The 17265-nt window shown below is 40.0% G+C and overlaps 2 protein-coding genes across 2 annotated transcripts; both read right to left on the reverse strand.

Annotated features, from left to right (window-relative positions):
* Window positions 1-623: 623 nt before the first annotated feature.
* On the reverse strand, window positions 624-1341 carry LOC137259574 (uncharacterized). The gene is made up of 2 exons (XM_067797199.1): window positions 1333-1341; window positions 624-1040 (listed from the first exon to the last, which is right to left on the reverse strand). Exons 1-2 carry the CDS (start codon window positions 1339-1341, stop codon window positions 624-626), a joined length of 426 nt encoding a protein of 141 aa, XP_067653300.1.
* A 9578-nt stretch (window positions 1342-10919) lies between these two features.
* Window positions 10920-12026, reverse strand: LOC137259575 (ankyrin repeat domain-containing protein 50-like). The gene has a single exon (XM_067797200.1). It carries the CDS (start codon window positions 12024-12026, stop codon window positions 10920-10922), a length of 1107 nt encoding a protein of 368 aa, XP_067653301.1.
* Between the last annotated feature and the right edge of the window lie 5239 nt (window positions 12027-17265).

Genomic DNA, 17265 nt, shown 5'->3' on the forward strand with positions numbered 1-17265 from the left:
AAGCTGCTGTTCACCATCTTAAAGATGGGGATAATGTAATTACTGACACATCTGAAATTGCAAATAAAATTGGCAAAACTCTTGCCAAGAATTCATTGTCAGCGAATTATGTCCCTGAGTTTTAGAGATATCAGAAGCAACATGAAAAGACAAAACTTAATTTCAATTCAACTAACGGCGAAGATTACAATGAAATGTTTTCGTTACATGAGATCCATATGGCTTTTGAGCAAGTTCATGACACTGCAACAGGTGATGATAATATACATTACCAGCTACTGAAACACTTAGGATAACTGTATATGGATGACAACTTCTTCAATACTGGAACACGACGTTTCGATACAGGTTCTTGTATCGTTTTCAAAGTGTAAATGATACAGGGAGAGAACAGGCGGTATATATACATAAACTAATTAACAAGTAATGATAAAGACAACGGGTAAAAAGGATAACATGGAAGCCAGTAGTGCACAGAGCCTAGTATGAATACAAGTTAACAAAGTGATGATAACTAAGGAAGCCAGTGAGGTACACAGAGTGGGTTGTTTGTACAGTAGGCTAGAGGGGTTTGATGAGCTCATCGTAAGCTGTGGGGATGGGGAAACCTTGGTCTCTGTTAATCAGGGGTCGTATCTTTTGATGTCGATTGCTTCAGTTATTTTCCTTTTGGTAAAGTCTGATTGGTTCTTTGAGAGGATGGTGTAGTCAGTCCAGTTGATTTGGTGATCGGGATGGGCCGCTATGTGATCTGACACTGCTGATTTCTGGTCCGATTTGATGGTAGATTTCTGATGTTCCTTGCTTCTGGTGTCGATAGGCCTGGATGTTTCTCCTATGTATGAGTGCTCACAATTGCAGTCAATTTTGTAGATTACATCCTTGGGGTTGGGTTTTATGGCTTGTGGGTGCTTTCTTCCATTGGCCTGTAGGAGAGTGTTGATGGTGACAGAGGTGGTGAAGGTGGTGTCTATTCCTGCTTGTTGCTTAAGAAGCCTGCTGATCTGGTGGGAGGGCTTGCCGGTGTATGGGATGGAAATCTTTATTGGAGCAGATTCAGGTCGAGAGGGTTAGGAAGTAGGTGGTGATAAAGTTGCTGCAATTTTCCTGTTCACTAGCTGGGGTTGGTAATCATTAAGGTTGCCAAAAACATCTCTCAGGTGGTTGATCTCCTCATGCAGTTTTATAGAACTTACGTTCTTAGCTCTTCTTGTAAGTGTGGAGATAATACCTGACTTCACTCGTGGAGGGTGGTTGGACTGATAGTGGACGTACTGGTTGGTGTGGGTTGGTTTCCGGTATACTGTTGTCTGAAGCTGGTTAGAAACTTACCTGAATCATGTTTGATGACACTTTTGGATCTATCTGATAAAATATGGCCGTCTGGCAACTTTAATCCTTCGTCACGAAATGTCATTTGTTACGGTTACGAATTTACCATGACAAACTATTGAACAAATCCCCTTGTAAACCAGCAAAACAGAACAAAGACAAGTTGTTTACGTTCAAATTCTGTATTGTTAAACAACGAGAGCAAGATATACAGAGTCACAAGTCAATATAACAATGTAGATTTCAGGTACATTTCAAGAGAGACAAAATCTAAGTCAGTGGGTCACAAAAAATACAATATTTCAAACTCACCCAAGTCTTGATGTGAGAGGGAACAGCTATGGCAAAATGTAAACAAAGCGACCGGTGCGACAGCAGATAATGTAGACAGGATTTCAAGCGTGGCAGAGATGTAAATCCAGCAGATATGAATGAGTGTCAGTGTGAGTGTCGCCCTCAACACGGCAACCAGCCTATTTATATATATAACTAAGTCACTTCCCGAAAGTTCGGGCACAAACGGACGTCTTTAACACTGTAGAATGGTCTCGAAACAGTATCCCGGAAGTGAAACATCGAAAACTAGGAGAAGGTACATTCCGGAATGCCAGAATGCTAAAAGTGTTGACCAGATATTAAAACGAAATGTGACCCGTAATATTTACTATTCAAAACACTAGACATTGTGACCCAATAATAATTAATACAGAGGTGATAAAAAATATACAGGAAGTACACACTCGTAACACATTGTAGTTCATATACGAAAACCTGGCAGGAATCATACAGATCCGTCGAATTATAGACAAATATCGTTAACCAGCTGTGTGTGCAAAACCATGGAACGTATGGTGAATAATAGAGTAGCTTGGTATCTTGAAACCAAAAACCTTATCACAAATATTCAATGTGGTTTCAGGAAAAATCACAGTACCATTGATCATTTGGTACGTTTAGAATCCTTTGGTCAATAAACAACATGCTGTATCAATTTTCTTGAAAAATCTTATGATACAACCTGGAAGCATGGCATTTTGAAAGATCTGCATGATTTTGGTTTGAGAGGCCGTTTGCCTCTTTTTACATGACATTTTTTAAAAGACAGGCAATTTCAAATTCGTACAGGTTCAACTCTGTCTAATGATTGCAATCAGGGTCAGGGTGTTCTCCAGGGCAGTATTCTGTCTGTGACCTTATTTAGCATTAAGATCAATAGTTTATCCAAAGTTTTAAATGATTCAATTGGTGGATCACTTTTGTGGATGATTTTAATATTTCCTGTCGTGGTAAAAATATGCATACCATCGAACGGCAAATGCAGTTATGTTTAAATAAAATAAATAAATGGTGTCCTGAAAACGGTTCCAAATTCTCAAAGTCGTAAACTAACTGTTTACACTTTTGTAGGAAATATAAACCGCATAAGGACCCAGAACTGTATTTAAGTGGCACTCCCATTAAAGTTGTAAAGGAGTCCAAGTTCCTGGGCCTAGTTTTCGACTCCCATTTAACCTTCTTACCGCACTTTGAATTCCTTAAAACCAAATACCTGAGTGAGTGAGTTAATATTTAGCGTCACATCGGCAATATCTCAGCCATATCGTGACGAGAACGTTAAATACTGAAATGAAATATATGGATGCTAAAAAAACCTGTCAACGAGGGACAGTAAAACAACTAGAATATCACAATTTGGATTAAAACTAGTGTGGAAAGATAAAACTAATATCACTATTCGGACAATACAACATAAAAACAGGCTATAGATCGCCAACAACTGAAGGTAGATCACCATACTAGGGGCCATGGGGACTTACAGTACGTTTGCTACCTGCATGGTCCCTAGCTGGGTTTACACCATCCCCTCAGCTGCTGGCGACTGTATCCAAGATTAGCCACAATTTAAAATGACATATATTCTACGATTAAAAAGTGGAAGATTAAATCTGACTTATACTGTTTTTGGACTTACGTACCCTCTCAGGAGGACAATAATTTTACGGTACTTCAACCCCCTTCGAGGATACAGCCACTAACAATCTTAAGTTGATAATTCAACTTCCAATTATAAAATAGTAATCTATTTACAAGTCATGTAACAGTTCTAATTCTTTTAAAAATGCAATGATTAAATGAGCACTAACATTACTAAAAAGATCCTTCATAGTTCTTGATTTAAAAAAGTTATCCCTTGTGATGGAATATTCCACACAGTCAAGCAAGACATGCTTGACTGTGATTCTTTCATCACAAGGGATACAAAACGGAGGATCTTCACCTTTAAGCAAATATTCATGTGTGTATCGTGTGTGGCCAATACGACATCGTCGCATGATGACCTCTTCAAATCTGGACTGACAACCCAAGTAGGTGTAACCAATATAGGGTTTTATTGCATGTAATTTATTTATGCCCACTTGGGTGTCCCACTTCTTCTGCATCAGATCACGGATGTAAGTTCTAATGCTGGCTTTATAATCAGAGTATGGAATAAGAAGTGGTGTCACAGATTTGTTGAGTGCTGCCTTGGCAGCAAGATCGGCCATCACATTCCCAGAAATACCTACGTGACTGGGTAACCAACAAAAGACGATGTCGTATTGGCCAGTAGCAAGAGTATTATACAATTCAATAATTTCAATTAAAAGCGCATGTTTACAAGAAATGTTTTTAATAGCCTGAAGACAAGAAAGAGAGTCGGAATATATTATATACTGTTTACGTTTAGGGTGTCTTTGAATATATTTAAGAGCTGTTAATATGGCGTTAGCTTCTGCTGTAAAAATAGAACTATTATCTGGTAATCTAGAAGATATTGTTCTGGATCCAATGACAGTAGCACAAGCTACTGCTCCACCGTCCTTGGACCCATCTGTAAATAAGGATTTGTGATTGTTATATGTATGTTTCAATTGATTATATTCTTGTTTATACTGTAATTCATTAGTTTCTGATTTTTTAAATGTAGTTAATGTTAGGTCAACCTGTGGCCTAACCAACTGCCATGGGGGAGAGGAAAGAAGACGGGAAGGAGCTATATTGTTCAGCTCAATACCAGCAGCAGCAATAAACGGCTTTATTCTGAGCCCAAGAGGTGGAACAAGAGAAGACTTTTTGCTATACAAATCCTCATAAAGGGGATTGAAGACACAGTTATATGCAGGGTTAGATTCGTTAGAGTATAGTTTTATGATATATTGTAAAGATAATTTGATACGGCGTTGTGCAAGAGATGGCTCATCGGCCTCAACGTAAAGACTGTCAATAGGTGAAGTTCTGAAGGACCCAAGACAAAGTCTTAGACCTTGGTGATGGACAGGATCAAGAAGTTTAAGATTGCTTTTGCAGGCTCCACCATAGACGATGGAGCCATAATCAAGTTTAGAACGAACGAGTGATCGATATAAATGGAGAAGGGTAGCTTGATCCCCTCCCCATTTTGAATTTGAAACCACTTTCAACAAGTCAAGAGCTTTCAGGCATTTACTTTTAAGTGATTTAATATGTGGTAAAAACGTTAAGTGTGAATCAAAGATTAGACCCAAGAACTTGGCTTCCTTCACAACCTTAATGGGCGTCCCATCTAGAGACAGTTCAGGGTCTTTATGTGGTTTGTATTTTCGACAAAAATGTATGCAGTTAGTTTTTGATTTAGAAAATTTAAAGCCGTTTTCTAGACACCATTTATTAATCCTGTTTAAACACAACTGCAATTGCCGTTCAATGGTATGCATATTTTTACCACGACAAGAAATATTAAAATCATCCACAAATAACGACCCATCAATTGAATCGTTTAAAACTTTAGATAAACTGTTGATCTTGATGCTAAAAAGAGTGACTGACAAAATACTGCCTTGTGGAACACCCTGATCCTGATTGTAATGATCAGACAGGGTAGAGCCCACGCGGACCTGGAATTGTCTGTTATTTAAAAACTTGGCAATAAATTCAGGCAAACGACCTCGCAAGCCGAAGTCATGTAAATCTCGTAAAATGCCATATTTCCAAGTAGTGTCACATGCTTTTTCAAGATCAAAAAAGATAGACACAGCGTGTTGTTTGTTAATCAGTGCATTTTTAACAAATGATTCTAAACGCACTAAGTGATCGACAGTACTTCTGTTTTTGCGGAAACCACATTGTATATCTGTGATAAGGTTATTAGTTTCCAAGTACCAAACAAGTCGATTATTTATCATGCGTTCCATGGTCTTGCAAACACAGCTTGTTAATGAAATCGGACGATAATTGGATGGATCCGTATGATCACGTCCAGGTTTAGGTATTGGTACTACTATGGCATCACGCCATGACGGAGGAAAGTTACCCAATGTCCAAATATCATCAAAAATATTTAGGAGAGTTTCTAGGCAGGATTCTGGTAAGTGCTTCAGGAGTTGATAATGTATGTTATCAGCTCCAGTAGCAGTGTCATGAGCCTGATCAAGAGCAGTATGGAGTTCATGAATAGAAAACGTTTCATTATAATCTTCCCCATTATCAGAATTGAAATTAATAGTTTTCTTTTCTTGTTCTTTTTGATACTGCTGGAATTTAGGTAAATAATTAGAAGAGGAAGAGTGTTTAGCGAGTGTTTCGCCCAATTTATTTGCGATATCTGATTTATCAGTAAGTAATTGATCTCCATCTTTAAGATGATGGACAGTAGATTTAGTACCTTTACCTTTGATTTTCTGGACCATGTTCCATACCTTGGACATGGGTGTCCGAGAATTTATTTTAGATACATAATTTTGCCAAGATTGGCGTTTGTTCTGTTTAAAAGTACGCCGTGCTTTAGCATTTAAAATTTTAAATTTATTTAAATTATGCACCATAGGATGGCGACGGAAATAATGTTCTGCCTTTTTCCTTGCCTTCCTAGCTTGTTTGCAGTCATCGTTGAACCATGGTTTTCTTATGTGTGGAACTACAGAGGACTTTGGTATACACTCATCAGCTATGGAATTCAGTTCATCCGAAAAGCATTTAATAGCATCGGGAACGTCAATAAAACGTTCAGGTGTAAGTTTTTCAGCACACAGTGTTTCATATAAAGGCCAGTTAGCCTTTTTAAAATTCCGTCTTGATGATGGAGGAACATCAGATGGAGTTACAGCTTTTAATATAGTAGGAAAATGGTCACTTCCACAGAGGTCATCGTGGACGGACCATTCGAATTCATTTAATAGTTCGGAATTTGTCAATGACAAGTCGAGAGCAGAATAAGTCCCTGTACCAGGGTGTAAATATGTGTTGGAACCATCATTATAAATACATAAGTCATTGTCAGGACAAAAGTCCTCCAACATTTTGCCTCTAGTGTTTGTATTAACACTACCCCAGAGTGGGTTGTGCCCATTTAAATCTCCCATTATAATACAGGGCTTCGGGAGTTTGTCATATAGAGCTTGAAGATCAGTTTTAGTGAACGTCGAAGACGGCGAAATATAAAGAGAGCATAGCGTAAACGCTACGTGTAAGGTAATTCTCACTGCAACAGCCTGCATATTAGTATTAAGTGAAACAGGGCTTTGAATAACGTTTTGTCTGACTAAAACGGATGACCCGCCAGTAGCTCTATCACCCGGAGGTGAAAAAGAATGATATGCATTAAAATGACGAAGGTCAAATGTATCTGTTTGCTTTAAATATTTCTCTTGGAGACATATCGCTGAAGGTTTGAAATCTTGGACTAATAGCTGTAATTCATGTAAATTAGTCCTCAATCCTCTGCAGTTCCACTGTACAATATTATTGGAATAAACTATCTTTTGGGTGGATTTATTGGGGATCTACCCCGCACTCTTTTGGAGGGCGACAAGCTATGTGCCCTAGAATGGACGTTTTCAGAAACGTCCATGTCTTCAAGAGACCCGTATTTATTAAACAGTTGAATTTTGTTCTGTGACCCTTTAGGAGCTCTGCCACTTTGTTGTTTTGAAGCATCAGGCTTTGGCTTCGGTTTACTTTTCACAGTGTGTTGACTATCAGCTGTCGATTGAGACTTTGAGTGTGACTGAGAGGATTTGTGATCAGAAGAAGACTTTGATGTACCAGGAAGTGATTCCTCAGTCTGTGATGATATAGCAGTGCACAAAGTCTGTGGAGAATCACAATTGACCCAAGTCAAGGTAGTTTGGCACCCTGTGGTTGATGTTGTTTTAGAGCTACACCCCGATGATATTTTTGTTACTGCAGCATAACTTTCCGAAAGTTCAGATCTCTTTACCAGTTTTTTGGCCTCAGAAAAAGAGATATTTGGTGTAAATTTGATTTTATTGATCTCCATTTGCTCTTTCCAAATAGGACACTGTTTAGAAAATGACGAATGGTCGCCTGAGCAATTGGTACATTTTTTATAGTCACTGTCACAATCTTCTGTTGTGTGTGTCTTCTCACCACAGTGAGCACACACAACAGACAATGTGCAAGTATTTACGCCGTGTCCATATTTCTGGCATTTAAAACACCTGAGCGGGTTGGGGATGTAGGTATCAACTGGAATGTTACAGTAGCCTGCCTTCACTGATTTGGGAGCATTAGGACATGAAAAAGTAAACAGATAAGTGTTCGTTTTGATGGTTTCACTGTTTCTCCGAGTTGAAAAGCGCTTGACAAAGAGTACACCTTGATCCTTCATTTCAGATCCTATATCAAGTTCAGACATATCATCAAACAATCGGTCTCGATCTCTAACGATACCTTTGCTTGAATTCAAGGTTTTGTGTGCAGAAACCGTGACCGGAATACCCACGAAAGATTTGATGTTCAGCAAATTAGTTGCTTGTTGCTTTTTTCCGCACTCTACTAACAGGGCACCTGAACGTAAGCGTCTTATGTTCTTCACATCCCCTGCAATACCTTGAATACCCTTGGATACAGCAAAGGGGTTCAACTTTAATGATGTCTTGTCAGGAGTCTCAATAACAATGAAACGCGGCCAATACTCAATCGATGCAGACGGTCTATGGTCAGTATCAACAGGGTCAATATCAAGTGGACGTTTTGTTTTTTTTGTTGGGTTCTCATAAGCCATGTTTAGTTTAAATGGTTCATCATCCGAGCTCCCCACCCACCACGGAGTATCACAAGGACAATGCTAAAGTAAGCGGGCCTCCAGCTTACAGCACCAAGGATATTCGGATGATATACTCCAGCAGAAGAATTAAAACATTAATAATTCCACCAGATTGGCCCATGAGCCACCGCCTTCTGGGCATACGACTCTAGGCAAAAATATGAATTAGTAAAATTTGAAATTCAGAAGATCCAAAAATCGGCCAAGACCTAATAATATCCATCTTACGATTCTCAAAATTTTGTGTAACATTACATACAGTAATGCTCAGGGCTTGGCGTGACCAGCCGATTGGTTGAACCGGGCCCATTCAACCACCCGTCTAGGTGAAGTCAGGGCCGAAGTGGTGTGTTGAGCAATAGGAACACTGGTCTTGCTCCCATTGCCCTCAAACACCAGGATCCCCTCCTCCACCGACACAGGGCCGCAACCCACGGCAAACGGGTTGGTGGACCAAATATCCCCCCGGGTCCACTACGGGGGTGTCGGCGAGCTCTTGGCGTTACCCAGCACCCACCACGAGGAGGTGGCTCGCCACGGGTGCCCCAAATACCTGAAAGCACTTGATCTGTTGAAAGTTGTTTCCAACTCAAAGTGGAGAGGGGATTAAGCTATGCCTCCATCATATATGGTGGAGCCTGCAAAAGCAGCCTTAAACTTCTTGATTCTGTCTACCACCAAGGTTTAAGACTTTGTCCTGGGTCTCTCCGAACTTCACCTGTTGACAGTCTTTACGTTGAGGCCGATGAACCATCTCTTACACAACGTCGTATAAAATTATCCTTACAATACATTACTCTAATACTCTAATACTCTAATGAATCTAACCCTGCATATAACTGTGTGTTCACACCACTTTATGAGGATATGTACGACAGGAATCTTCTCTTGTTCCACCTCTAGGGCACAGAATTCAAAACTTTCTTTCTTCGGCTGGCATTGAGCTTGAGCTTAATTCTTCTCCTCCTTGGAAGTTGGTTAGGCCACAAGTCGACCTAACAGTAACTTCAATTTAAACATGAGAAACGAATGAATTACTATATAAACAAGAATATAATCAATTAAAAAGTAAATATACGAATTACAAACCCTTATTTACAGGTGGATCCAAGGACGGTGGGGCACTGGCTTGTGCCTCTGTCATTGGATCCAGAACAATATCTTCTAGACTACCAGATAACGGTTGTATTTTTACAGCTGAAGCAAACGCCATGCTAACGGCTTTTAAATATATTCAAAGACAATTTAAACATAAACAGTATCTATTCCGACTCTCATTCTTGTTTTCAGGCTATTAAAAATATTTCTTGTAAACATACACTTTTAATTGACATTATTGAATTGTATAATAATCTTGCTTCTGGCCAATACGACATCGTCTTTTGTTGGTTACACAGCCATGTAGGCATTTCTGGTAACACAATGGCCGATCTTGCTGCTGAGGCAGAGCTCAACAAATCTGTGACACCAGTTCTTATTCCATACTCCGATTATAAAGCTACCATTAAATTCGTATAAAACCGTATATTGGTTACACCTACTTGGGTTGTCAGTCCAGATTTGAAGAGGTTATTTTACGACGATGTCTTGTTGGCCATACTAGATATACTCATGCATATCTCTTAAAATTTGAGGTTCCTCCATTTTGTATCCCTTGTGATGACAGAGTCACAGTCAAGCATATCCTGCTTGATTTGTGTTGAATTCTCCATCCGAAGGGATAAATATTTCAATGTCAAAAGTATCAGAGATCGCTTTAGCACCGTTAGTTTTCATGTAATCATTGTTGTTGTTTTTTTGAAAGAAAATTGATTTCATAATTCAATTTGGAGAAATATGTTTAGACCTCTTTTAATGATTTAAATTAGTAACTAGAAGAGGTTGAAGCATTGTAAAATTATTTTCCTCCTCCGAGGGTAAGTAGGTCCCAAAACATTTGATGTAAATTTAAGTCTACCAGGTTTTTATTCGTAGTATTTATGTTATTTTAATTTTGGCTAGCATTTCATACACTCTCTAGTGGCTGAAGGGATGATGTAAATCCAACTAGGATCCATGCAGGTAGCAAAGTTGGTCCCCATGGTCCCTAGTATGGTAATCTACCTTCGGTTGATGGAGATCTATAGCCTGTTTTTATTTTGTTTTTTTCCAGATAGTGATATTAATTTTAACTTTCCACGCTAGTTTTAATTCACAATGTGATATTCTAGTTATTTTACTGTCCTTCTGGGACAGGTTTTACAATGTACATGTAATGTTTTTCATTGTTGAATGTTCTCGTCACGATACGTCTCTTGACACTGACACAAACATAGTCTATATACATAATGCAAACATTCACAAAGAATGCACATGTTACATTTAAGGTCCTGCTAACACAACAAGGTCCAAAGGGTGTTGTAGTTGCCGACGTGTGAATTTACTTGGTTGCTCTCCCTCCATCTCACCAATGATCCCAGCGACGTGACATGTTGCACCAACTCAAAAAGTCATCTTTGACGGGCTAAGTCAACAGATTTTCACCATCGTTATCTTTGATTGAGCGTCTAGCTCCATTATTTACGAGTAGTTCCACCACATTCTCATATCCCTTATCTGCTGCTACCATTACCGGTGTCATCTGCTTGTTTCCCCTGCTGTTTATGTCCAGCAGGTTCAGCGAGAGGAGGTATTTAACTACATCAAATTTTCCCTTCCCACAGGCAAGGTGAAGGATGTTGTTTCCCGTTTCAACAGTGAGTGACAGATCAGCTCCATGTTTTACGAGTAATTCCATCACTTGTTTATGTCCATGGTAAGCTGCTAACATGACTGGTGTCATCATATTCCATCCTCTGCAGTTTACGTCAAAATAATTCAGTGAGAGGAGATATTTAACTACATCAAATTCTCCCTGAATACAGGAGAGGTGAAGAATTTCGTTGTTCGTTGCCGTACTAAGTGACAGATCAGCTCCATGTTTTACGAGTAATTCTACCACTTTTTTACGTCCTTTGAAGGCTGCCACCATCACTGGTGTCCTCTCATTCCACCCTCTGCTGTCTATGTCCACCGAATTAAGCGAGAGCAGATATTTAACAACATCGAAGTGTCCCCGACTACAGGCAGTGTGAAGGATGTTTCCCATTTGTGCACGAAGTGAGAGATCGGCTCCACGTTTTACAAGTAATTCCACCACTTCTTTATATCCCTGGTTTGCTGCCACCATGATTGGCGTCATCTTCTTCCATCCCCTTCTGTTTATGTTGATGGAGTTCAGTGAGAGAAGATATTTAACTACATCCAATTGTCCCCCGTAACAGGCAAGGTGCAGGACGTTGTCACCTGTTTTAACCTTGAGTGATAGGTCAGCGCCTTTCTCCACAAGAAATTCCACCACATCATTGTGTCCGTTCTCTGCCGCCAGCATGAGAGGTGTTTTCCAGCATGGCATTGTAATACCAATGCTAAAGTTGATCTGCGATAGGACATACTTCACTAACTCTACGTTTCCTCCAAGACAGGCTGCTTGAAGGATATTGATGCCGAATCTATCTTTGTGTAACACTTTAGCTCCTTTACTGACAAGTAACTCAAACACTTCTCTGTGTCCTCCAATGGCTGCCCACATCATCGGTGTTCTGCGAATCCACTCTTTACAATTCACGTCCACGTGTTTCTGTGACAACAAGAATTTAACCCTTGACAGGTTCCCATTCTTTGAGGCGGTATGAAGGGCACACAATGGTGGAACTGTAACAGAAAATTAAACTTTGTACGTTTACACATTTCTAAACGATAGTTTGGAATGGGTGCGTGAGTGAGTGAGTTAGTACTTAACGTCACATCGGCAATATCGTGAATGAATGAGTTAATATTTAACTCATTAAGCCCGAGAGCCACTTCACTGCTCAATACCTGGAACCCCGTGCTGATTAAGTGGCTGACTGTAGCAAGACTAATTAGGGCTATTCACGCTTGATATCCCTGGCAGGTTTCGGAGATTACAGGAAATTGTCTCGTCATACGAGCAAGTCCTTATTGTTTAATTGTTTATTTGCGTTGTAAAGGTATATGTTGAAAGACAGCAGGAGTGAATACATGTCATATATGTAACGTTTTACGTAATTTTATTACACTTTCTTTTGTAGACTTTTGGTGGCGCGTGTATTTTCTTAACACGTTTGTATTCTTTGTATGTAAGACATACTTAAACATATTGTCCCTGTCATATCATAGTGTCAGGTTAAATTGTTCCAAACATCTATGTCAATGGCAGTAAAGAAGAATTTAGGCACATGCGTAATAATCTTTTATGAAAGAAGCGTTTTCGCTGATACGTTACTAGTATATACTGAATATTTTAAGGTAAGTACTAATAAGCTAATGTGTGACTTACATGGAACAGATTCACAGTTTGTCACTTTGGTTCATCTAGATTTAATGCAGAAAACATACGTTATCACACGAACATACATGTATGCATATTGTATAATGCTATTCCTTGCACATACATAAGACAAAGGGTCATGGGATGGGCGTCATCAAAGTTCCCGAATAGGACGTTTTGTATCTCAACTGTTCAATATAGTGGCTGATTTGTTATCTATGACGAATCGTATCATGAGATACCTGTCACAGAGGAAATCACAGGTGATGGGGCGTGGGCTAAATTTCTGAAGAGCACGTTCGGTTACTAGGCAGCTTGGATACAGATTGACTATTGGTTAGATTGTTGACCAATCGTTACGCTAGATTTCGACTTTATCAACTCTAACTATCATGAAAAGGTTTGTGTATCGTGAACATACATAATCGTAAGGATGTAAAATGTACACGTAGGACTAACAAGCACTTTGATTGGTTTATTTTTCTTTAAGGCGCTCAAAGCGCTACAATCCGATTATTTTTACTCCGGATAACCCAATCCAACCATTGAGTAGAGATAGTATTTATTTACGTATACATTTTGCGCCCACTACTTCTACATCAAACATAATGGCTTGCTGAACATTTCAACATAATCTGCACATTGTTACGAATAAATATCATAATTCAAGTACATGTATTATAGAATTCAAAAAAGTTACACGATACTGATTTATTGTGATGTATACACTTGCAGTTGAATCTCCCCAAATGTTTATGAAGATGGGCATACTTATATTTGTTTTGAAAGCAAACGAGGTTCAGAAGATTAACAATGGGCGTGACTCCACAAAACAGGTTGTGCAATGATGTAACAGCGCATAAGTTTGTTTTACACTTGTCACGGGACAAAACTTTACCTGGACATGCATTCGGCCAGAGGCAGTTATTTTTAGGTTAAAAGAGGTGTTCATATGTCTCAATTAGTGTTGTCTGATTGAATGGTTATACGCATCAATTCCGTAACTGATATATTATCCTCCTTTTATTGACGATCTGATACACGTGATCATTACACTGGGTAAGAAAATACAAACGTTTCTTACACAGTGCTTATGTAAACTGCATTGAAAAATCACATTTCAAATCAATCTTAAACAAAATACCCCAGTTACCTTTGTATGGGTTATGTGTATTATGAGTTATCACTTCATATTCGATAAGGTATTATTGTCAACTTTAAAAAAAACATTAGTCGCAAATAAATTAGGTCTAAATTAGTAACTTGGTTTATTTAAAGTGAGTGAGTGAGTGAGTTAATATTTTACGTCACATCGGCAATATCTCAGTCATATCGTGACGAGAACATTTAAATGAAATATATGCATGTGGTAAAATCTGTCAACGAAGGACAGTAAAACAACTAGACTATCACAATTTCAATTAAAGCTAGCATGGAAAGTTAAAACTAATATCACTATTTAGACAATACAATATTAAAACAGACGATAGATCGCCAACAACATAAGGTAGATCACCATACTAGGGACCATGGGGACTTAAAGTACCTTTGCTTCCTACATGGACCCTGGTTGGATTTACACCATCCTTTCAGCTGCTGGCGATTGTACGAAAATTTAGCCAATATTAAAAGAACATGAATACTACGATTAAAAATCTGGTAGACTTACATTTACTGTGAATGTTTGTGGACTTGTGTACCCTCTCAGGAGGACAATAATTTTACAATACTTCAACCCCCTTTGAGGGTACAGCCACCAACGATTCAAGTTACTAATTCAAATTACCAATCATGAACATACATCTATCTACAGAAACACACTATTCAAAATTCAATAAAAAAATCAATTTCTTTTTATAAACCTATAATTAAATTAGAATTGACGCTGGTAAAAAGACCCTTCATTGTTTTAACTGTAAAATACTTATCCCTTGTGATGGAGAATTCCACACAGGCAAGCAGAATTTCCTTAACTGTAACTCTCTCACCACAAGGGATACAAAAAGGAGGATCCTCACCTTTTAACAGGTACACATGAGTATATCTAGTGTGGCCAATACGACATCGTCGCATGATGACCTCTTCATATCTGGACTGACAACCCAAGTGGGTATAACCAATGTAAGGTTTTATGTCATGTAACTTATTGATACCCACTTGGGTGTTCCACTTCTTTTGCATCAGATCACGGATGTAAGATCTAATGGTGGCTTTGTAATCACTATAAGGAATAGGCACCCGTGGCGAGCCCCCTCCTGGTGGTGGGTGCTGGGTAACGCGAAGAGCTCACTGACACCCCCGCTGTGGACCCCGGGGTATATTTGGTCCACCAACCCGTTTGCCATGGGCTGCGGCCCTGTGTCGGTGGAAGAGGGGATCCTGGTGGTTGAGGGCAATAGGGGCCTGGAACCGTGTTCCTGTTGCTCAACACACCACTTTGGTTCTATCAATCGGCTGATCAAGCCACGCCCTGCGCGTGGACAACATTCTTATTGCATCAGTTGAATGTCATTGTGCATTTGTGAAATGAATGTTTATGTCAGAACTTATTTACTATTGGTTTGCCTAGAGTCCTATGCCAGAAGGCGGTGGCTCATGGGCCAATCTGGTGATGTCGACCTCTAAATTCTGTATGTCCCCAAGTTTCTGTTAAGAGCCAAATCAGCCTGACATTATATTTGGTGGACAAATATAGCTCTTTATGTCGTATTCACTGGAGTATATCACCCTTGTATCCCTGGTGTTTGCATGCTGGATATCCGCTGCAGATGGACACTGTCCTTGTTGACACTCGGTGGCGGGTGGGGAGCAAAGGTGCTGAACATCTCAGATACATCATGAATCAATTACATTCTGGTTCTGCGAGAAATGACAAGAAAAGGCGCCTGGAGGCTGAAGATATTTCAGTTCCAAAACAACAAGACAACTGGTAAAAATTATAGTCATTGAGGCTACAAATGGTGGACCCCTCAAATTAAATCCTTTTTTGATTTCCAAAACAATCCAATCTATATGTGGAGAAGTCAAAAACGTCTCATGTCTCCGTGGTGGTCAGCTCCTTATATACACCTGGAAATTAATCAAGCAACACCCCAATTTTTTCTATTGGAGCAACTTTGAAGTGTTCTGACAATCAAAATATGCCGGGTTGATATAGTTTGACACTTTTTTATTCAACAGACGATCTCTGACAAACAACTTAAAGGGAAAAAGTATCAAGACTTTGCTTTATTGCAACGAAATCCAAATTCTTAAAACTGTCTTAAATTCATGAAAAAATGGACACAATTTACTATTCATCCACAGACGTTGTTGTCAGGTGTATTAACACAAATGTCACATGGAAAGAAAGAACAGTCATCTGAGAGTCTGCACACCGACTTTCATCAATATCTAGTGTGTCCTCCCTGCGCACGCACCACCGATTCCAGACGCCTCCTCATTCCTTGGATGAGTCTCCGGATCTGATTCTGGGGGATCCTGTTCCACTCCTCATGCAGGGCAGCCGTCAATTCGTTGAGATTATGGACTGGTGGGTCTCTCTGCCTCACACGACGGCCAATAAAGTCCCACAAATGTTCAATGGGGTTGAGGTCAGGGCTCATGGCAGGCCATGGAATTCTGTCAATTGCATTTTGCCGCAAAAAATCATTTACAGCATGCGCCCTGTGAGGTCTAGCATTGTCGTCCATAAATATGGGTCTCGTTGCCAGAGGATGGTTCTCAAAATGAGGTACCACAGCCCTGTCAAGAACCTCCTGTTGGTAACGAACACCGTTAAGGTTGCCACGGATGGTAATGATATCCAACTTGCAGTTCATGGAAATGCACCCCCATACCATAACGGAACCTCCCCCAAAGGCCACAGTCTCCTGGATGTTCCGTGGAGCCATTGCTGTGTTCCTCTGCCTCCAGACCCGAGTACGACCGTCCACCATGTGCAGCAAGAACCGGCTCTCATCTGAGAAATGGACCTTCCTCCAAGAGGCAATGTTCCAGTGCAAACGGTCATTACACCAGGCCAGTCGGGCTGCCTTATGGGCTGGAGACAGTCTGGGTCGCTTGATTGGCCTCCTTGCCCGGTATCCTGCAGCTTTCAGACGATTCCGAACAGTCCTGTTCGAGATGGGTCTCCCTGGAAGCCACTCCTGTCTCAACCGAGAGCTCGAGTCGAAGGACCTGCGCCGTACAAGTCTCAGTAAAGCTCTGTCCTCCCGGACTGTGGTCTTCCTGGGTCTTCCTGGTCTAGGCAGGTCTTTAACTTCATTAGTGGCCCGGTATTTTTTCAAAAGTTTTGAAATTATGGAATGATGTCGTCCGATTTGAGTCCCGATTTGTCTTAGAGACATACCAGCATTCCTCATGCCGATTATTTGCCAACGAGTGGCCTCTGATAATTTCCTACGTGCCATGACATTGAAATGAATGAAAAACCGAATGCAATCGACAACCTGCGCTTGTAAACACCCCAGGGAAAAAG

Source organism: Haliotis asinina, chromosome 13, assembly GCF_037392515.1.
Source record: "Haliotis asinina isolate JCU_RB_2024 chromosome 13, JCU_Hal_asi_v2, whole genome shotgun sequence".
Taxonomy (NCBI): domain Eukaryota; kingdom Metazoa; phylum Mollusca; class Gastropoda; order Lepetellida; family Haliotidae; genus Haliotis; species Haliotis asinina.

Excerpts from the sequence above, each read along its gene's own strand:
- LOC137259575 (XM_067797200.1), bottom strand. The coding sequence starts at position 12,026 with ATGTGGGCAGCCATTGGAGGACACAGAGAAGTGTTTGAGTTACTTGTC.